General features: G+C 45.2%; 1 protein-coding gene across 1 annotated transcript in view; it reads right to left on the bottom strand.

The window, feature by feature from the left end:
- STS (steroid sulfatase) overlaps positions 13,161-23,188 on the bottom strand; it is a 150,874-nt gene continuing 140,846 nt past the window's right edge. Inside the window, 1 exon segment of the mRNA XM_021080518.1 lies at positions 13,161-16,206. Within this exon segment, the coding sequence (XP_020936177.1) occupies positions 15,833-16,206 (374 nt within the window). The 3' untranslated portion in view covers positions 13,161-15,832.

Here is a 23,188-nt window from a genome sequence, read left to right as displayed (position 1 = left end):
TTGCTTTTAGGGCTGCACCTGTGGCCTATGGACGTTCCTGGGCTGGGGTCTAATTGGAGCTACAGCTGCCAGCCTATGCCACAGCCACAGCCATGCCAGATCCAAGCTGAGTCTGTGACCTACACCACAGCTCATGGCAATGCCAGATCCTTAACTCACTGAGCGAGGCCAGGGATCGAACCCACCTCCTCATGGATACTAGACAGATTCATTTCCACTGAGCCACAGAGGGACCTCCTCTGGGATCCCTTGTACCAGGACATTAACCCCATTCATAAGGATGCCACTCTCATGACCTAATCACCTCCCAAAGGCCCCCCCACCTCCTAATGCCATCATCCTGTGGGTGAGAATTTCAAAAGAGGAATTTTGGGGAGACAGAGAGTGGGTTTAAACCGCACCAACTCTAGTCTACTATCTGTCACTATGGATTTGCTTATTCTGTCTTTATTTTTATAATGATTTTTATTTTTTTCCATTATGATTTAGTGTTCTGTCAACTTCTACTGTACAGCAAAGTGACCCAGGCACACATATACATATTATCCTCCATCATGCTCCATCGTGAGTGAATAGATATAGAGTTCCCTGTGCTGTACAGCAGGATCTCATTGCTTATTCACCCCAAATACAATAGTTTGCATCTATTATCCCCAGATTCCCTGTCCATCCCACTCCATCCCCTCCCTCTTGGCAACCACAGGTCTATTTTCCAAGTTCATGAGTTTCTTTTCTGTGGAAAGGTTCATTTAAGCTGTATATTTGATTCCAGATATGTGATATCATACGGTATTTGTCTTTCTCTCTCTGACTTACTTCACTTAGTATGAGAATCTCTAGTTCCATCCATGTTGCTGCAAATGGCATGACTTGGTTCTTTTTTGTGGTTGAGTAGTATTCCATTGTGTATATATACCACATCCTCTTAATCCAATCATCTGTCAATGGACATTTATCTTGGTTCCATGATTTGCATCCTTTGAATGTTTCTTAGCAGAGTCATAGACTATGTGGATTCCTATTTGTGACTTTTGTCTCTTATCACAATGTTTTCAGTGTTGATCCAGGACATTGCATGCATTGACACTTTATTCCTTCCAGGAGAAGCCTTTTGGCACTAGGCGAGCTCCAAGTTAGGTCAAAAGCAGACAGCTAATACACCGCCCTGTAGGAATAAGGATTTGCTGGATCCCCAGCATGTTCTTTCCCTCCGCAGCCTGCTGGGGAAGCCAAGGGCTATTATTTTGCAAGGCTATGATGGAGCTGGAGAATGGCAGACTGAACCAGGCAAGTTAAAATACCACCAAACTCACTGTTCTTATTGAAATTCAACTGCTTTCCCCCAATAAATGCTGCCTGGATTGCTTCAAGCCTTTGGTTCATTTTTAGGGAGTGTGGCCCAAGTATCCCCACCCCCGCCTCCCCGCCTGCAAAAGAAAACTCACAAAACTTATGAATAGCAATTGCCACAGACTCTCTCAATCCTATCTTCCCATTTGGAAAAATACCCATGAGACTGAATTTTAAAATTTAAACTTTCACCTGTGCCCCTCTCAGGAAACATTATTTTCGTCTAAGCTTCCATTGCAAATTGCTGAGGTCTCCATGGGCAGATGGCAAGCATTGTCTTCTCAGCCTAAGCATAATGCAATCCCATGCAAATGGTAAAGAAGTGATCTTGAGTCTTATCACATGGAATGGAAATATCAAAAGGCACAGCCCCCTGCATGTCTGTGTCATATTCTGTGTAGGAAGAAAATGTCGCGCTTTGGTAACCCCTCAGATATTTGCAATGAACCTGGATCCAGAGTCATCAGGGAGCTGAGCTCCATGCTGGAAAGAACGCTCCACTTCTCTGCCAAGATCAAAGAAAAGCTAGGGCTGTGTGATTAACTCCTGACACTGGCAAATCCACATCTTATGGTTCAGGGTCATATTCATCGACCCGCTCTGGTTGAGAGTGCTATTCCCATTTCCATTTGTCATGAGAAACTACAATTAAAACAGCAGGAAACGTATATCAGAATGGGTCTTAATATGATACTGCCAAAAACATTTTCTAATTGGGCAGTCCTCTCTTATTAGGAGAATTAACATGTGTTCCATGAAACAACTGTGTTTAATCATAATGGTGCCTTAATGAAAAACATGTTCCACATCACAAATGATGAGAGACACGCACATCAAAACTGTCATGAGATCCCACCTCACACCAGTCAGAAGGGCCACCATTAGTCAGTCTACAAATAACAAATGCTAGAGAGGGTGTAGAGACAAGAGAACTCGTCTACACTGGTGGTGGGAAGGCAAACTGATAACAACCACTATGGAAAACAGTATGGAGGTTCCTCAGAAAACTAAATATAGAACTATCATAGGACCCAGACTCCCATTTCTTGTCTTTTTTTTTTTTTTTTGGGCATATGGAGGTTCCCAGGCTAGGGGTCGAATCAGAGCTGTAGCCACTGGCGTAGGCCAAGCAATTCCATTTCTGGGCATATATCCGGACAAAACTAAATTCAAAAAGAAACGTGCACCCCCCTATGTTCACTGCAGCACTATTCACAAGAGCCAAGACATGGAAACAACCAAAATGTTCAACCACAGATGAATGGATAAAGAAGATGTGGTGCACATACACAATGGAATACTACGCAGCCATAAAAAAGAATGAAATCATGCCATTTGCAGCAACATGGATGCATCAACTGGAGATTCTCATACTAAGTGAAGTCAGTCAGAAAGAGAAAGACAAATATCACAGGATATCACTTCTTTTTTTTTTTTTTAAAGTAAGGATTTATTTTTATTCTTTTCTTTTTGGCTGCACTTGTGGCATATGGAAGTTCCTGGGCCAGGGATTGAACCTGTACTACAGCAGCAGCAAGAGCCACTGCAGTGACAATGATGGATTCTTAACCCACTGAGCCAGAGAGGAACTCCAGATATCACTTCTATATGGAATCTAAAATATGGCACAAATGAACCTATTGATGGAACAGACACAGACTCACAGACATGGAGAACAGATGTGTGGTTGCCAAGGGGGAGGGAGGAGGGAGTGGGAAGGATGGGGAGTTTGGGGTTAGTAGGTGCAAACTAGGACATTTAGAATGGATAAGCAGTGGGGTTCTACTGTACAGCCCAGGGAACTATATCCGATCCCTTGAACATGATAGAATATGAGAAAAACAATGTGTGTGTGTGTGTGTGTGTGTGTGTGTGTGTGTGTGTGTATGGACATACGTCTGGGTGCCTTTGCTGTAAGCAGAAATTGATAGAACATTGTAAATCAACTGTATTTTAATGTAAAAAAAAGACCAAAAATTGGTCCCTTAAAATTCAGCTGCCATGATTATCACCATCCTTCCACAGCCAGTTGCTGCAGATTATGTTCTGAAAAGGAGAAAGGAGAAGCTCAGCCGAGGAGGGTTGATCTCCACAGACACCTGAAGAAGAGAAGAGCCCAGGGCTGGCTCTGTGCCACCGTGGCATGTCTCAGATCCGATGGGCGATACCAAACATCCAAAGCATTTACGGCGTACGCATTCCCCTAGCCGCCCGGGCCGCTGCAAAACACACTTTTGTCACGGCCATTCATTTCTAGAAAGGGCTATGTGCCATCTAGCCATTCGGGCCCTGCTCACGGCCAGATCTCATCGACAGATAACGCAAGAGCCCTGTCATTTGCTGGAATAAATCTCCACATCTTCAGGACGGATTCCTTGTATTTCTAGAAAACTCATGGGGCGCCGAGAAGCACCGAGGCCATCTTTTGCATTGAAATATGTATTTTTAAAGCTGGGGAAAGGATGGGGTGACACCGAAGTCCTGCTCATTTCAGATGCACTGACAGTGAGGGGGAAGGTCTGAAATTCTGGCTCTTCCGTCGGCCCCGGAGCTAAATCGTTGATTGGACAGCTGCGTTCATCAAGCACTTTCTTCTGCATTATCTGAGATGGACGATCCTGGTGTAATTGCCACACTGCAACCCCTGGCACCTTCCGTCCTCCAACCTCCAGTTTATCATCTTTTCAGAGAACTGCGCCGCAAACACAAGTGGGGGTGATGAAGGCTTGCATCCGTATCAAACACGAATCTCCCTCTTGCTCTCCATCTCAGCTCCCGTTGTAACACATAACTCACTGTCTCATTTCCGCCTGGCCATTGTCTTATAATTGGCATCGTTGCTGCGTTTAAACAACCGTACAGGGGCAGAACCATTTATAGTCCTGGAAAATCTTTAACACTGCCTCGCTGCGATGGAAATTACACAATATGGTTTTAAATATTTCCCTATCACCAGTTGCCCTTTAAAATATTGTCATGGGGAAACAATAGTGCTATATAATTTTTTAGCACCAACACGCACTAAACATTATCAGGGTGAAAATAAAAAGGGCAAACAATTCAAATTGGGAAAAGGTCAGAAGACGGTTTACTGGCATTCAACGTGCTAATAGCAGGATGCAAATAAACATAAGCTTCCCTCCTATATATTCTTTTTACTTTAAATAGTGTCAAAAAATTTTTAACATACAATTAAGTAAGAGTAAACATTTTGAACACATTTAAAATGGCACTAAGTGTAGGGTTTGCTGTTATTGTTAAAGCAGAGACATTGAACTTGCATCATTGTTGCTAAATTTCCATGTGAGGTAAGAAGGCACCCAGAGAAGTGATACTTAAGTCCCTCACATCCACTTAGGAAAGGTTAGGAGATGATACGGTCACCCCAAATGTTAACTTTTGTGGACTCTGGTTTGTTTTTTTCATCCTGGCCCAAGGCCATCCTCATTTTTCCTCCCCTCCAACTTTCTAAAATATCATGCTAAGCCTGATTAAGCCTCAAATAGTGCACTGTCCCAAACATCCCAGGATGCGTCTGCAGAAACTCTCTAAGGAAGCAAAACCAGTGATGGAGTATTTTGCAAAATGCAATCCTTCTTCCCCTGCAGGTGCAGGGCTGCGGCAGGAGTTAGTCAAGAAAAATGTGCTCACGGGGCAGGGACAAGAGGCACATCTCCGTCGCTCAGGGAACAAAGCACCATTGCTCACCCTCTAACCTCATCCCTGTTCAGGCAGCGCTCTGTCTAGTGTCATCCTCACCTTGGGACCAGCCTGGGGGAGCAACCTCTAGCTGGGATTTGGAGAGAATGCTAGGGAACGTTTATACCGGCAACCCACGCTATGGCTGTGAAGTAACAGGGGACACGTCCCCTAAATACAATCTTAAAATGTACAGTCTTTGCTGTACAGTCATATTTATATACACATTCCTTTTGTATAGTATCGTCCACCACGGTCTATCCCAAGAGACTGGATATAGTGCCTGGGCCCGGCGGGGCCATATGTCCGGAGAAAGCCCTGGCTTGGTATCGGCGGATGCCTGTGGTCTATGGTTTGGGCGCCTGAACCCTGCTCGGCTCATTATTTCTCTGGAGTCAGAAAAAGTGCAAGCCGCCAGGTAGGGAAGCAGAACAAAAGAATATGTCAACCAGCTGTACTCTCTGAGGTCCCCAAAGGGTTTTAGGTGCAAATGACTGTCATCTCTAATGAAGATCTTTTTCCCATTACTTCCAGCATTGTCAACTATTTGAAATCCTGGACTGGTGTGGCCCTGGACCAAAATTATGATTGACTACTGAATTCTGAAAACAAGACTTCGGTTGAGGGAGTTCCTGTCGTGGCACAGCGGAAATGAACCTGACTAGGATCCATGAGGACGCACGTTTGATCTCTGGCCTCGCTCAGTGGCTTAAGGATCTGGTGTTGCCATGGCTGTGGTGTAGGCTGGAGGCTACAGTTCTGATTTGACCCCTAGCCTTGGAACCTCCATATGCTGTGGGTGGGGGCCTAAAAAGACAGGAGAAAAAAAAAAAAAAGACTTCAGTTCAGCATATAAATTTGATGGATACCTTGATGTTCACTTCTTGTGGACGAAAAGTGTATATATTTCATTTAATTTTGCTGTAAAATATAATTAGTAAATATTTCCTTGAGGAAAGGTTAAAAACAAAACAAAACATGTGCCTGGGCTGTGGAACAAGCCAGAAACCTCTAGTACACACCACAGTGATGGCTATGCAACAGCAAACCAACACAAAACCATGTGCCTGTTGCTTTGCTTTTCTTTTTTTATTTTCTATTTAAAATTTTTTTCAAGAATTTATTATATTTGTAGATGTACAATGATCATCACAATCCAATTTTTGGAAGGCAAGAGACCAACGCCATTAATCTGAACACTGTAAAATTTGTTTTTTTTACTTTTTAAAAATTTTTTGGTCTTTTTGTCTTTTTAGGGCCACACCTGCAGCATATGGAGGTTCCCAGGCTATGAGTCCAAATGGAGCTGTAGCCACTGGCCTACACCACAGCTCACAGCAACGTGGGATCCGAGCCTCGTCTACGACCAACACCACAGCTCACAGCAACACCCAGTGAGCAAGGCCAGGGATCGAACTCATGTCCTCATGGATGCTAGTTGAGTTCGTTAACCACTGAGCCATGATGGGAACTCCACTGCTTCGTATTTTTTAACCATTTTATACATATATGCATATCCATTCTTTTCAGATTCTTTTCTCATGTAGGTTATCACAGAATCTCAAGCAAAATTCCATTTTTTTAAAAATTAGAGCATAGGTGATGTGCAGTGTTGTGCCAATTTCTGCTGTACAGCAAAGTGACCCAGTCATATTTATATACACATTCCTTGTGTATATTGTCATCCATCATGGTCTATCCAAGAGCCTGGATGTAGTTCCCTGTGCTGTACAGCAGGGCCTCATTACAAGACCTAAAGAGACATTTCTCCAAAGGAGACATACAGAGGGCTAGGCACATGAAAACATGCTCATCACCCCTCATCTGAACACTATTGCAATGCTCAGTATACTCTGATTGCTTCTTTCATTCTGGAAATGTCTCCAGCCTATATAGAATGGGGATTCAATGCCTGAGTTTAATTCACACAGCATCCTCTTGTGTTCCCTGCCAGGTCAGTCAAAATACTAAGTTCTATCACTGACATATCCAGCTATTTGTTCAATGTCACAATCTAACCAAGGCTAATACATGTGGTGGCCCAGGTTGCGCACTGCACAAATCCAGGAAGTGCTTTCCCCACTGTCGTGGGTTTGTGTCACAATTTGGAGTTGCCCGTTAGACAGCAGGTACAGTCGTGTGTGGAAACCATGACTACCTTTCCATGCCCTTTGCTTTTGGCTGCACCTGCAGCATGCAGACATTCCTGGGCCAGAGACCGAACCTGTGCCACAGCAGTGACAATACTGGATCCTTAACCCATTAGGCCACCAGGGAACTCCTATCCATTTACTTTTTTTTTCTTTTTAGGGCCATACTTGTGGCATATGGAAGTCCCCTGGCTAGGGGTCAAATTGAAGCTGCAGCTCCAAGCCTACGAGCTGCGTCGGCGACCTACACCACAGCTCACGGCAACACCGGATCCTTAACCCACTGAATAAGGTCAGTGATTCAACCTGAATCCTCATGGATACGAGTCGGGTCTGTTACTGCTGAGCCACAATGGGAACTCCCCCATTTACTTTTAAAAACCAAAACACCACACACAAATATGCGCATCGAGCAACCTATTCTCATATTGTTTTCTGTACCTATGTCTTCATCTGTAACAGGACAACCATAATGTCTTGTCTGATAGATGTGCAATGATAACTAATTCAACAAACCCACAGAGGCACTTGGAATCAGGCCTGGGATAAACGAGTCTAACCAAATGTGATCCCCCATGCCAGCCAATCACAGCTATGTGTGGCCCCATTTCCACGTCACCTTCAGGGCAATGACATGTGTTGCAGAATCTCACTCTGTCTCTGCTCCTGATATGACAGCTGGGGACAAGCCTTCATGACACAAACTCTAACGAATGGGCTGTCTCATACCCGTCCTGTGGCAGTTACCGACCCGATGCATTTGCCTTGCCTGATCAAATGCCATAAGTGACCTTTTCTGAATTATCTGAAACTCTTAACGTCTCCTAACCTTTTCATGCAGTACTTGTCACCTTCGCTGAGAGGCCCTTGACGATGCAGCTTTTCAACTGTGCGGCAGAACGTCCCTCAGATTTTAACACGAAGCTGATCCTCTGCGTTTACTGAATGTTTTCAACTCTGACTTTTCAATAAAAGCACAGGAAACAAGCATCTTGTGAGTTAATTGGAAATATGAAACAGGAGTTACATGGTCTTATTTCAAAGGGTGCTGAAAGAAGTTGCTGAAAGAAGTTGGCTCAAAAACAGCTTAAAAACTGTTGTTTGATCTTTTCCTAAGACTAAAATCTGATCAACACAACTAAAATATTGCCTTCACTGGAGTCACTTATATATGCCCAGGAAATATCCTTAAAAGTATTTCGAAATATTAAGTTTGCAGGAATTTAAAAAAATGTGCCCTGCAGGGTATCTGGTACGTTCCAAAGCATCCATGGAGACATCTGTTAAAAAGTCCTCAAAATTTGGTCCTGTCTAAAAATGTCCATCAGCATATTCAGTTCTTGCCAAATGGTTCTGGACAGGAGCAAATGTCAAGGACCTTTTGGTATGGACTAAATGTCTTATCAATGCTTTGAACAGGACCAAGTGTCTTCTAACTAGAATGATTTATAAACATATAACCACAAGTCCTTCTGTGGTGCATTGGGTAAAGGATCCAGCATTGTCACTGCTGGGGCTCAGGTCACAGTGGTAAAGTGGGTTTGGGATCCCTGGCCCAGAAACTTCCACATGTCGTGGGTGTGGCCAAAAATAAAAAAAAAATACATATGTATCCATAGAAAACCATGACTCCCAAAGACACACGTACTCTGATGTTCATTGCAGCACTCTTTGCAATAGCCAAGACATGGAAACAACCTAAATGTCCATCAACAGAGAAGTGGATCAAGAAGATGTGGTCCACAGACACAATGGAATATTACTTAGCCATTAAAAGGAATGAAATACTGGCCTTTTTAGCAACATGGATGGACCTAGAAATTATCATGCTAAGGGAAGTCAGCCATACAATGAGACACCAACATCCAATGCTTTCACTGACATGTGGAATCTGAAAAAAGGACAGACTGAACTTCTTTGCAGAACAGATGCTGACTCACAGACATTGAAAAACTTGTGGTCTCTGGAGGAGACAGTTTGAGGGGTGGGGGGGGGATGTGCTTGGGTTGTGGGATGGAAATCCTGTGAAATTGGATTGTGATGATCATTATCCAACTACAGATGTGATAAATTCATTTGAGTAATAAAAAAATATATATATATATGTGTATATATACCTTCAAAGATGTGTCATTAGAAATATCATCATTCCTAGGCATATATACTTTGAAATCTGTCTCCCTACAATCAATGAGGCAAAATCTAACAGTCCACTTTGAGAAAGGACCACAGCACTTGAGAAATCATCCAACAGTCGCTTAATGGAACATTCCCAACACTGTCTGTTGCTCACTCACACTGCGGTTGAAGAATCACTCATCCTCAATTCTGGACCTTAGTCAGTTGGTGGTAGTGCCCAGCGCAGTTTCTTTTTAAATTCATTTGTTTCCCATCTTCTTGCAGTGGATGGTCTTTAAAGAATTAATGCAGAAATCACACTTCCTTGTCCATTCTCTGAGGGACATCTAGGATTTTGTCTACATCTTGGCTGTTGTGAGTAATGCTGCCATGAACATGGCTGGGCAGCTATCTATTTGAGATCCCGATTTAAATGGGGCGAGGGGGGATACATATCCAGAAGTGGGAAGGCTGGATCCTACGGTCATTCTCATTTTTGGAGGCATCGTCATACTGTTTTTCTCAGCAGCTCTACCATTTCTGCATTCCCACCAACAGTGTTGAGCATTCCAGTGTCTCTACATCCTGGCCAAGACGTGTTACCTTTTGCTTTTTGGACAACTGACACTCTTGAACCTTAAAACAGAGGAAAACTTGCAGGATACAATGACACGGGTGAGTCTTAGGGACAGGATGCTAAGTGAAATAAGTCAGTCACGGAAGAGCAGAAATTGCATGATTCTACTTGTATGAGGAATTACCTAAAACAGTCAAAGTCACAGAGGCAGAGAGCAAAACAATGGTCGCCAGGGGCTGGGGTGAGATGAGTCCAAAGTTTCAGTTATGCAAGATGAATAAATTCTAGACATCTGCTGCACAGCACTGTACCTGGAGTTAAAAATATGGTACTGTACTCAAAAATCTGTTAAGAGGGTAGATCTCATGTTAGGGATTCTTCCCACTGTAAAATGAAAATTAAAAAAAAAAAAAAAAAAAAGAGAGTATAGGCTTCTAGCAGCAGTAGCAAATCCAAAAATGTTTTGCCATTCAAGAAACTACCACAGAATGTCAGGTTTATACAATGTTGCCAAGCTAGTATATTCGGTCAGGTCAATAACCCTAGCTACTGTTACACTAACAACCTCCAAATCTCAGTGGTTTAAAGAGAGACTGGATCTGGTCCAGGTCAATCATGTGTTGACTGCGAGGCTCTCTGGAGCTGCTCCAAGTGGTGACCACGGGGATCCAGGCTCTTCCATCACCACCGTGGCATCATCATTCCTTAGGACCAGCTCAGGCCTTAATTGAATGTTCTGCATTCAGTAGCTACAAGCAGAGGACCATGTGGGGAATTTCGGGCTAGCCCTGAGTATCACGTAGGGTCCCAGTGATAAAGGAAATATCCTCTTGCCCAGCACCCGCTGGGATGAATCTGAACTTCTGAGCTCTGAGACGGTTTCTGCTTCAAATGCAGTTACCCAGAGGCCCTGCCCACTAGAGAATAGGCCTTATTTTTATGTGTCCTTATTTTTGCACCCTGGACTAAGTGCAGACAACATACATTTTGATAGGCAATTCGAAGTTTGTATTTATGAAAATATATTCACTGGAAATTTTGTCTTTAGCAAAACACCACTATTCCTCAGCATAGGTAATATAGTTTGAAACCTGAGATCCTCATATAATCAGGGAGGCCAATTTTATATCCTGGACCTCCCTCTGAAAGTAAGTATCTTTGCTTATTGGGTAAATCATACCTGGCCAAGCATTGTACAATCTGCCTTTTTAAAAACTGAAATATAGTTGATTTATAAGGCGTATTTCGGGAATAAAGCAAAGTGATCCAGGTAAATACACACACACACATATACATATATTTCCATTACAGGTTATTTCAAGATATTGAATATAACTTTGTGCTACACCATAAATCCCTGTTTGTTTTTTTGTTTGTTTGTCATTTTGTCTTTTCTATGGCCACACCCATGGCATATGGAGATGCCCAGGCTAGGGGTCCAATCGGAGCTGCAGCCACCAGCCTACGCCAGAGCCACAGCAACTGGGGATTTGAGCTGCATCTGCAACCTACACCACAGCTCACGGCAACGCCGAATCCTTGACCCACGGAGTGAGGCCAGGAATCAAACCCACAATCTCATGGTTCCTAGTTGGATTCGTTAAACACTGAGCCACAACAGGAACTCCCCCATAAATCCTTGTTGCTTAACTATTTTGTACACAGTAATTTACATCTGTTAACCTCATACTCCTAATTTAGTCCCTCCCTGCCTCCCTTTCCCCTTTGATTTATTTTCTGTGTCTTTGGATCCAATTTTATTTTTTGGCCACACCTGCAGCATGTGGAAGTTCCAGGGCCAGGGATCAAACCTGATCCACCACAGTAATCAGAGCCACTGGTGACCATGCCAGCTCCTTAACCCACTGAGCCACCAGGGAACTCTCTAGTTTTGAATATTGATTCATTTGATAATCGACTTCTTTGAAGATGAGCTGGATCTACCAGTTAGGATAAAAAACAGTCCCCCTGAAAAGATATTTAGAGGATCTGAACTTCATGAGTAGAACCACTTTTAGGGCAAACATTTGAGGGTCTCCTAGTTGAAATGCTGCAGTAAGTACTTCTTCACAAATGAAGACATTGCTCCATGATAATAGATCCTTTGCACAAACACATGGGTCATTCTCAAGCTGCTAGTATTCTAATTATGAAAGCTGACATTGCCTTCATTGAAACGGCTCCTGTCATATGACACTGTTCAATTACGATTGGTCAATTACGATTGCTTTATGCCGAGCCCGTGACACAAACAGATGGTATGGAGTTGAGGTTGACAGGATGTTGCTGATGGCCAAAGATGGCCAGGGAGCCCGGGCTGTCCTGTCTGAGGCTCTGGGAGGAAGCCTAGATGGGTGAGAGGTGGGGGCCATCAGGCAGTTACAGTTAAAGAGGCACTGGGTCAGTGACCTTATACCTTGCATCATCTAAGGACTGAAGAGGGGTCATGAGGCTTGGCATTTATGGCAACCAGACAGTAGCCCACTTAAATCAACATCTTCCATCCACACACACTTCTCCCTATTATGACCATGTCTGCCCGCCTCCCGATGGGCACGTGTTAGTTTTTATCCAGAACAGCTGCACCAATGATGCCCACGTAACGCCCAGCATCACTGCCCACCTCTTTGTCCTCATGGCTTCAGCAGTGTAAACTGACTCTGTGCTGCTTCCCTAAGGAACCCCGGTGGAAGGCAGAGAGAACAAGGGGTGTTAGGTCAAAATTGAGACTCTTCTCTCCTTCCAACATCGGTTGAACAAAGAAGCTGCTTCACCTGGGTCCCGGGCTGGTTAAGACTTTCATGGGTGCATGAGGGAAATACATGCACCTATGTTTTAAGATGAAGACAGGTTACATAAAAACAGAAACCCCATTCAAACACACAAAAATTCTATTTTACGACTGCATTGGTCCCTGTGCACATAAGGTCCTCAATTCCAAATATTCTTTCCTTTTGATTTTAACAGTCATTAGACATTTTTTTGTGAGCCTCTGAAGAGAGGCTGTGTGTGTGTGTGTGGGGGGGGGGTGTAATTTGGCCTCTTCCTGCCCTCTGAGCATGAAAGTCAGGGACTATTTTCTTTCTTATCTGTCTCTGTCCTTCTGACCTCCTTCCCTCCCCCAGGAGCCTCAGAAACTCTGTAAACATTTGCTGAACTCAAAATCTGTGTTCCTCATCACCTAATGTCATGCCCAAACACAGTGAAGACTCGAACGCTTGCTGAATGGAGACCCATGAGAAAGCAGGGCCAGAAAGCACAGAAAGTTTCATTGCCAAGGAAAATTTTATTTTCATTTTGCATTGACATTGGAATGAGGTTCTCAGAAACCTTCACAGATGCGCTCCCTGCCCAGATCGCTTTGTTCAGACACGTGCCAAATACGTTTCCCGTTTCTTCCCTCTTCCTTCATGGATACCCTTTCAGGGACACTGAAATCTGTTTCCTTTCTGGAACACGTCCATACCTCGATTTTGCGATTTTTTGCTCTTCAAGCAGCATTGCGGACGCCGTCAAGCAACGCCTGTCTGTAGGTTGCTGTTTGCTTAGCTTTTAACATCTATGGGATTCTAGAAATATAAAGACTTTTTAAAAAGAATTTGTTGCGAGTTTCAAAACCCACTGAGGTGCGGACATGCAGCCCAAGAGCTCACAGGCGAAGGAATTCAAATTTCCTGTTGTACGTTCCAAGGAAAACGTTCGGAGGTGAAGTGGTGTGAAGGATTACACATAAACCTGATTTTCAAATACCCTGAAACACAATGGGGATCCAAGCTATTTTGAGGCACATACCTTAAAGCTCATTGTACCTCTAGAGGCATATGCATCCTTCATGGGCTGTCGACATCGTACAGATTAAACAATTAATTCTACACATAGCTATGTAGTCACATCGTCTATACAAGTCCTTCAAGTTATTTCATCCTCACACATTTCCCACATCATCAAAGGTTCTGTCAAAATCCACCTGCAGGAAGTATGTTCAGCTCTGAGTAAACACGATCATTTTTAAAACATAAGTTCCTAAGAGTGGCTTCTGTTTTTGCATGATAATAGCAATAATCCGATCACTTTATTCACATGCTCATGCATTCTTTACTGAGACAATTTCTAAAGCAATATGATGGATTTTTGGCTAATTCTGGAATGAGAAATATGCAGTCAAAGACAGAATCCTGTTTGTTTTCCAACTTTGACCCGTTCCTGGGGCAGGGGCAGGGGGAGCAGGAATTCATTTTTTAAGAAAAAAGCAAGGGTAAAATTTGAAATAGACAAGCTGGGGAGATGCTGTTGGATCTTAGAAATGCTTCAGGGGGGACAAATTGAGGAAATCAGAATCAGAAATCAGAGCCACTGTCAGAAAGCCGGAGATACTGCATTCTTTTCAAGGTGCCCGGTGGGGTGGGATACTCCACTGACTGAAATCTCATAGGACCAGAAAACCCTGAGCCAAGAGCAGAAGCCAAGACATGTTCCCAAAAGAGGGGACAGGGAGTGGGGGAGCAGGTGGACGGTGGCTGCTGTGGACTGACGAGTATAGGGATTTGCATGGCACTGCTGGAGGCCGCACTGTGTCAGAAGGTAACATCTGTGTTCGGCACACAGGTGAATTTTTTCCTTGGGGTGGGGGGTGCTGGTGGTTCAGATGCTGCAGCTCTGTCCCCACGTGCTCATCTCCTACGTGACCTGGTTATGATTTGTCCCTGTGTTACTGAGGGTGGGGAAATGGAATTCAAACGAAACTGCGCATTGCATGGCAGATTCAAGGCAGAGCTATTTCTTAGCCACCGGATCTGACTGCCCCAAACAGCAGGACAAACATGAAGCATGGTTCTTTCATCACCAAATTCTGCAAGGACACAAGGTTTCATGATCATGGGTCACGGTTTGCTTGCGTTTTCCCCCTCACACACAAAGTATCATACATTTGACGCGCCAACACTTCTGCATTCTGTGAGAAGGGACTCCTTGACCCGTGGCATTGCTGAAGTACTGTTTTCATGCAGAATGCTGTTTGCCAAAGAAACAGCAGAACCCAAATCAAATACTACCAACTGTGGGATGGAAATTCGTAGAGGGGGGATTGGTCTTGGTATTAATTCCCCCTGAGGATGTCACCCAAAAGTTTGTCGTAGAAACCATCTGTGAGCCTCTACTGTTTTTACTTAAATAATGACAAGCTTCTAGTTTTGGATTTCATTTTTATTCTTATGGCTGCATCCTCAGCATATGGAAGTTCCCGGGCCAGGGATTGCATATCCACCTCCATAGCGACCCGAGCCTCAGCAGTCAGATTCTTAACCCACCGTGCCCCAGCGGGAACTCCCCAGTTTCTGATTTTAAATACTGTAAACTTCTCAAAGAAAGAAATTGTATATAAACATATACATCACGAAGGGTATCCATATGCATTGGAAATAACACTGACAGTGACTGCCTTCCAAAAACCAAACTGGAAACTCATCATCCATTACTGGTTAAGAACATGGTCTGTTGTTATTCATTGTAACGTTGCCCGGGTTTGATTTCGTAAACGCTCTCTCAAGCGCACTCCCTCTTTCATAGTGCACTGTGGGGAATCACGGTGGCCGCTGCCTCAGACCGGCCTGTGGAAGAAGTGACACCTTCTACCGCTGGTCATGCACATTAGCTGGGAGGTGAATGGGTTACCTGTGCACCTGCCTACTTTGTCTGCCCCGGTGTTGGCCACGCTCATTGGAATCCGGTCCGCTGCTTTCCCATGAGCGTTGGCCATGGAAGACGTAACCTGAACACCTGTGTCTCTACTTCCTACAAACCTTGATTTTTTTTCCCCCGTGGGCTAACTGTGTGGCTCTTGATGGAGCCACCAGGTGATAAGACAGAGAACCGATCTGCATTCCGGGTGATGTCAGGGCTGCTTCCAGTGTGCATCCGTGAGGGAGGAGGAGGCCCACAGCTAATGGCTCCCTCTCCCCTCCTCCTTTTCCCGGTCACACTGGCAGGACAGACCAGACCAGGAGCAGCACATCTGGAGCCACGGCTTCCAGATGATGTTTCCCGGTGACAGCTGATCAGGGACGTCCTGCAGGGTCCTGGTGTGGCGGGCTGCCGCTTGCTGCATCACCTCCAGGATCTCCCAGAACCGGGGCTCGGACGTCGGAGTTAACGGGTCTGTCTCTCGCGGGTCTTGGGAGATGTCAAACAGCAAAGGAGGGTCGTGGTGGGTGATGGAATGCCCGTGACAGAAGCACACGTGTGTGGCAAAGCATCCATTGGCGCCCTCGGGGGAGAACTTGGGTGTGAAGAAGAAGGCTTTCCAGATGGACGTGCCTGCGGTTGACAAGGACAGAGGTGGGTGTCACGGGGGCATGGCTGTCAATTACCCCAAATGAGAGCATGCACCGACATCACCCTGCCATGCACTTCAAGAAGGTAGAGACCTGCTCAGCCATAACAAAGAATTCATGCCAGGTGCAACATGGGCTCTGGGCTCATCGCCTATAAGATGCAGGTGTGCCAGCCTCCTGAGCTGGCTGCAGTGGGGTTCACGGTGCAAACACACTAAGAGGAAGGAGCTGAGGGCTGAGGCCGAGAGCATTTGCTTCTCAATTCAATTCTAGAGCAAGCCGATCTCCACTACGGATGCCTGAGTGTCTAAAACCCCAATGGTCCCTTTCACTAAGCCTCTGCTTTTGCTTTTTTGAGGACAGAAACACATATTTAAAATAAATAAATAAATAAAATATGCATTTAAAATAAATATATTTTAAAACATAAATATATAAAAATGTGTATTTTTATATGTTTATATAAATCCTGCACAAACTGGGCACACAAAGCATGATAATCTCTGCCCTGCTCTTCACTGTCTCTGTGGATTAAAATGCTACCCATCCTTCGAGGTGCTGCTTCAACTTCTCTGGGAGCCTATCCAGACTCCCTGCCAGAAGGTACCGGCATTTTCTTGGTCCTTTGACCAGTGTCCACCACACATCCAGCCTTTAGGGTCTATTATTGTCAGTGGGCTCCATTTCACTCTAAGTTCCTGGCTCTCACCCATAAATGCAAGAACTGTCTCTCTTCCATGACTTTTTTTTCCCCCCTTCTTTTTAGGGCTGCACTGGCGGCATATGGAAGTTCCCAGGCTAGGGGTCAAATTGGAGCTGCAGCTGCTGACCTACACCACAGCCACAGCCACATCAGATCTGAGCCCCATCTGCAACCTTTGCTGCAGCTTTCAGCAACGCCAGATCCTTCACCCACTGAGCAAAACCAAGGATCGAACCTGCGTCCTCACGGATACTAGTTGGGTTTGTAACCTGCTGAGCCACAATGGGAACTCTGCTCTCCCATGTCTTAAAGTCCCCGTATCTGGTGCCTGACACAGAACGCTCAACCCATCTGTTCAAGGTCGGCCCCCAGGCCCTTACTGGAGGAGCTCGTCAATAATGTACTGGTTTGATCAGTAATGAGTGAGATGTCGGGGAGAGCAGGAAGGCACCAAAAGGGAGGGAAGAAGCCGGCTCTTCTCACCAAAGCCTGCGTGGGGGCAGACAGGAAGCTTAGGATGCTCTGTGTGCCTCTCCTAGGAAGCCACCTGAAGTCACTCAGCACCCCACACAGCCTCCCGCCGGGCAGAGAGGCAGGCTGCTTGGTAGCATCTCTGGGCAGAGCAGATAAACGAGCAAGGAAGTCAGAGATCTTGAGATATGTCTCTCTCTGGGTCTCTATGCGTCAAAAGGAACTCATGTATCAAGGACAAGCCCCCTGCACCTTCAGGAAAGACCGTGCATGGAGGGGCCTGAAGGATGGACATGACAGCGGCTGGAGGGTATGGCTCAGGGTCTGAGCTGGTCCAGCAAAGACCAGAGCCAACATCTCTGAGACCTGGGGAAGAAGCAGATGTGAATGAAACTGTCCTTGGGGCTGTGGACATGGCTGGACAGACAGTTAGGAGGAAGAATGGTCTCTGTGATGGCGAGTAAGAGAAATTATTGTCTTAGCTGACGAAGTCCCAATGTACCTTTTTTTTTTTTTTTTTTTTGCTTATTTAGGGCCATATCTTCATGATATGGACGTTTCAAGATAGGATGTCTTGTTTTTTTTGTTTTTTGTTTTTGTCTTATTAGGGCTGCATCTGTGGCATATGGAAGTTCCCAGCTAGGGGTCAATTTGGAGCTGCTATCCTACACCGCAGCCACAGCAACGTGGGACCCGAGCCCCACCTGTGACCTACATTGCAGCTCTCAGCAACAATGGATCCTTAACCCACTGAGCGAGGCCAGGGATCAAACCCACATCCTCATGGATACTAGTCAGATTGTTAACCTGCTGAGCCACAATGGGAACTCCCTGAAGAAGTCCCAATTTAAACCACAGGGCAGACTCTCAAAGCTGCCAGTGTTGGCTTCGAATCCAACTTTGCCATCGAGTTGGCGACTGGGCATCGATCTTGTGCCTTTGGACACCTCCGCCTCCCCATTTGAATACAATGCTCAGAGACACTGGTCATGGAATTCTCATCTGCCCACTGTCTGAGGTATTACCAGGACTCACAGACACCCATCATGAAGGTGATCTCACAGTCCCTGCTGTGGCTCAGCAGGTTGAAAACCTGACTAGTACCTGTGAGGATGCATGTTCCATCCCTGGCCTTGCGCCGTTGCCGAGAGCTGTGACACCTTTTGCAAATGCGGCTTGGATCTGGCATTGCTGTGGCTGTGGTGTAGACTGGCAGCTGCAGCTCTGATTCGACCCTTTCCTGGGCATTTCCATATGCTGCAGATGTGACCCTAAAAAAAGCAAAAATGAAGGTGATTCTGTCCAGCCTCCCTAATGCCAGGTGGACAGAGGGGACCAACAGCCCTGGAAGTTAACAGCTCTGTGCCCTTTTCCTCTCATCCTTCCCACTCCTTCCTCCCTCCTGCTACCCCACTGTGGTCCATCCCCACACACAGGAGGCTGCTGCATCCTCCAGGACGTGGGAGGGGCCTTGGGGTCTGCCTCCCTGAAACTTCATGGACCATCACTGTCTAGAGGTTCCTCTGATGGAAGCATCTGTGACTGCTTGTTTTCTGCTACAGCCAAATCGGACATGACTATAACCCAAATCTCTTTTCTTTAAGGGGATTAAAAGAGACACAAGTACAAAATGCTTGGCAGAGCATCTGTTAGACAGCAGATACGGGACAATCCTAACTGGGCCGTGTCTTGTGACCAAGCGCATCTTCTAAAGAAACACAATGGTCACATAAAAAAGATGACAGAGGAGTTCCCACAGGGGAGTAACAGGATAGCCAGGGTCTTCGAGTGCTAAGACTCAGGTTCGATTCTCGGCCCAGCACACAGGATTAAGAATCCAGCATTGCTACAGCTGTGGCTTAGGTCGCCACCACGGATCGAATCTGATTCTTGGCCTGGGAATTCATTATGCTGTAGAGCAGCCAAAAAAGAAAGAAAGAAAGAAAAAAAAAAGATGACACGTTCAACGAGGAAGAGATCAACAAGCAGAAAAGCACAAAAGCAGCATGCATCAGTTTTGTACAGAAGAGCCAGAGGTGAGGAAGAGGTAACTACTCCATGTGAACATTCGTACCTGATACACGGAATAGGTGTGTGTTAACTACAACACGCCTAGGTTAGAACTAAAACGTCCCCATGGTAAACGCTGTGTGTACCGGCAGATCGGAGCACATCACAACGCAGTTTAGTCACAAGCAGCTATTTTGGGAGAACGGAGACATATGTGGAAATCAAAGAACAGAGATGCCACGTCTTGCAGAAAATGAATACAATGACAGGAGAGAGTAGGTGAGGAGGCAAGGAGCAGAGGGGACCTTTGCTAGCTGGGTCCTGAGCTAAGACTGCACACCCCTGGGAAAATTCAGAAACACTGTGCTTTTGGCATTTGAGAAAGAAGCTCCCATCTGCATGGATTTTTGTCTCTATAAAGAAGCATGTTTCCACTGGGACAAACGAACAGAAGACGTGGCTGGCACGTTTTTTTCATCCAAGAATGAATGGCATCGCATCGGTCGGACATGTGAAAATTTCAGTAGGAAATACTGTTTCTGACTTGGGGTTGCCAAGGGGGAGGGGGAGGGAGTGGATGGACTGAGCACTGGGGGTTCATAGATGCCCACTATTGTCTTTGGAGTGGATAAGCAAGGAGATCCTGCTGTATAGCACTGAGAACTATATCTCGTCACTTATTATTTACTTACGTATGTATTTATTTGTTTGTTTTTTGTCTTTTTTTAGGGCTGCCCCCGTGGCATATGGAGGTTCCCAGCTAGGGGTCCAGTTGGAGCTACAGCTGCCAGCCTACACACAGCTCACAGCAATGCCAGATTCTTCACCCACTGCACAAGGCCAGGGATCGAACCCACAACCTCATGGTTCCTAGTCAGATTCGTGAACCACTGCACCAGGATGGGAACTCCTATCTAGTCACGTATGATGGTACATGATCAGGGGAGGAAAAAAAGTGTTTACATGTATGTGTGACGGGGTCACCTTGCAGTACAGGAGAAAACTGACAGAACACTGTAAACCAGCTATAATGGAAAACAATAAAAAGCATTATTAAAAAAGAGAAAATAATCTGTTTCCAAAACCGTCTAATGCTGTCAAGAGGAGGGTAATAGGACGTGCCATGGGGGAAGATGTGTGTAGTACACGAAGAAGCAGCAGAAAACACAAAAATCCATTTATGAGGGTGCTTCCCCCCCACAGAAGGAAAGGAATGTTTGAGAAGTCAAGCCTGTTGGTGAAGCGTCTGAGGGATAACAGGACGAAGCAAAGAAACATTGATAACACTTCCTCCAACTTCTATGTCCCTGTCACACCTTTTTTTAGGGAACAGCCAAGTGAGCTCTGTCTGTCCCGGGGGGGACATGTCAGTTACCCTCCCTTCCCACAATTATGTGCAGGGACGCTGTCCTTTAATACTCGGCTGAGAAGGGCAGGGCAAGAACTCACAAGGTGAATGCCAGGAAGGTCACTGCGGGGAATGCAGGCTTTGGTGAAGAGTGTCCAAAAAGGAAAAGGAATGCTAAGACTTCACGTATATCCTCGAAGTGACGGAGATGTATATGCCCTTCCTTCCTTCTTTCTCTTTTCTTTCCTTCCTTTGTTCTTTCTTTCTTTTTAGGTCTGCACCTATGGCATATGGAAGCACCCAGGCTAGGGGTTGAATTGGAGCTGCAGTGACCAGCCACCACCACAGCCACTGCCACACTGGAGCCAAGCTGCATCTGCAACCTACACTGCAGCTTGTGACAACACTGGACCCTTAACCCACCAAGGGAGGCCAGGGATCGAACTTGCGTCCTCGTGGATACTAGCCAGGTTTGTAACTGGCTGAGCCACGATGGGAACGCCCTGCTTTTTCTCAAGTGCAACAAAAGCTGTGGTTGGATAGAGCTGGTCCTTCTTAAGGTCAGGACAGGAAGACAGGAGAACTCTCAGCCAGTTTTCATTTGAAAAACACCCCCGCCCGTGTTCGTGTGGTTTCAGCCCCCGGTGTGCTGGTTCGGACCCTTGCAATCCCACTCCCAAGAATCAAACAAAGACGCGCGTTCAAATAATGCCCACTGAAGCGATGAATGAAGATCAAAGGCGAAGCACACTGTTTCCATTGCTCAACTCCTGAGACACAATCTCCTGTAAGTAGAACCTTCTTTCTTAGATACATTGTAGTGCTGAACATTTTTTTCACTGGGCAAAAGTTTTAGATGGTGAACAAAAGCAAGCTTTGTTCCTTGATTACCATGGTAATGTTGGTTTTTTTGTGGGGGGGGGATTTTTTCTTTTTTTAAGTGTAGTTGATCTATAATGTTGTGCCAATTTCTGCTGTACAGCGTAGTGACCCAGACACACACCTACATCCATTCTTTATCTTTCTTTTTTTTTTTTTTTTGTCTTTTTGTTGTTGTTGTTGTTGCTATTTCTTGGGCCGCTCCCGCAGCATATGGAGGTTCCCAGGCTAGAGGTCTAATCGGAGCTGTAGCCACCGGCCTACTCCAGAGCCACAGCAACGTGGGATCCTAGCCGTGTCTGCAACCTACACCACAGCTCACGGCAACGCCGGATCGTTAACCCACTGAGCAAGGGCAGGGATCGAACCCGCAACCTCATGGTTCCTAGTCGGATTCATTAACCACTGCGCCACGACGGGAACTCCCATTCTTTTTCTTATATTATCTTCCATCCTGGTCTATCCCAGGAGAATGGATAGAGTTCCCTGAGCCGTACAGCAGGACCTCATGGCTTATCCATTCTCAATGTCAGAGTTTGTATGTATCAACTCCAAACTCCAGGGTTTTTTTTGTTTGTTTGTTTCTTCAGGTGCCTTTCCTTGAAACTAGGAGATAAGTGAGGTTTACAATCAAAATAGCATTAAAAAAGATCATACTATTTGGATTTTAAACCTCACTTATCTCCTAGTTTCAAGAAAAGGCACCTTTTAAAAGCATGGATATAAACACATTTTTTAAGAATGAATGCTCATATCCTACTGCTTTTTTTGTGATTTAAAAATGTCTGTATAACTTGTTTGAGGTTAAAAAAAAAAGTCAAAATTGTTTATTGTTTTTCTTTTTTTAAGCACATAAATATCAGGTGTACTATTGGGATTTTTCAAATGATGTTTTTTAAAAAAGTCACTTTTTTTAAGTGACTTTCCCACAAAGCTGCATTGATTGTTTTTGTTTTTTTCTTTTCTTAGGGACGCACCTGTGGCATATGCAGGTTCCCAGGGTAGGGGTCAAATCAGAGCTGTAGCCACTGGCCTACACCACAGCCACAGCAACCAACACTGGATTCAAGCCACCTCTCTGACCTACACCACAGCTCACAGCAACGCTGGATCCTCAACCCACTGAGCAAGGTTCAGGGATCGAACCCGAGTCCTCATGGATGCTAGTCAGGTTTTTTAACTGCTGAGCCACGATGGGAAGTCCCAAAGTTGCACTGAAAAGGGAACAGCATTTATGTGGCCCTGTGGGCGCAGCATCAGCATAGTCACCATGGATTTCTGTCTGACCAGCTGGTCTGGAGTCTCTGGCATTAATGTCAGTATATATCTTATAGACTTCTATTCATCTGCTCAAACATCTCCAAGAGAATCCCAGAGCCAAATACCTACCAGTCTATTAAGATAAGTTGTACCATGAAATTCAAGTTGTCATTCCATGCCATGTTTCATGAAGACTGATTTATACATCACAACTTGAAGCCAAACTTGAAGACCCATTGAACAGGAAATTTAAACTCAAAATTCCCACTCTAAGGCCAGAAAGACTGTCCCTAT

Source organism: Sus scrofa, chromosome X, assembly GCF_000003025.6.
Source record: "Sus scrofa isolate TJ Tabasco breed Duroc chromosome X, Sscrofa11.1, whole genome shotgun sequence".
NCBI classification, from domain to species: Eukaryota; Metazoa; Chordata; class Mammalia; order Artiodactyla; family Suidae; genus Sus; species Sus scrofa.
This window is presented reverse-complemented; position numbering and strand designations above follow the sequence as displayed.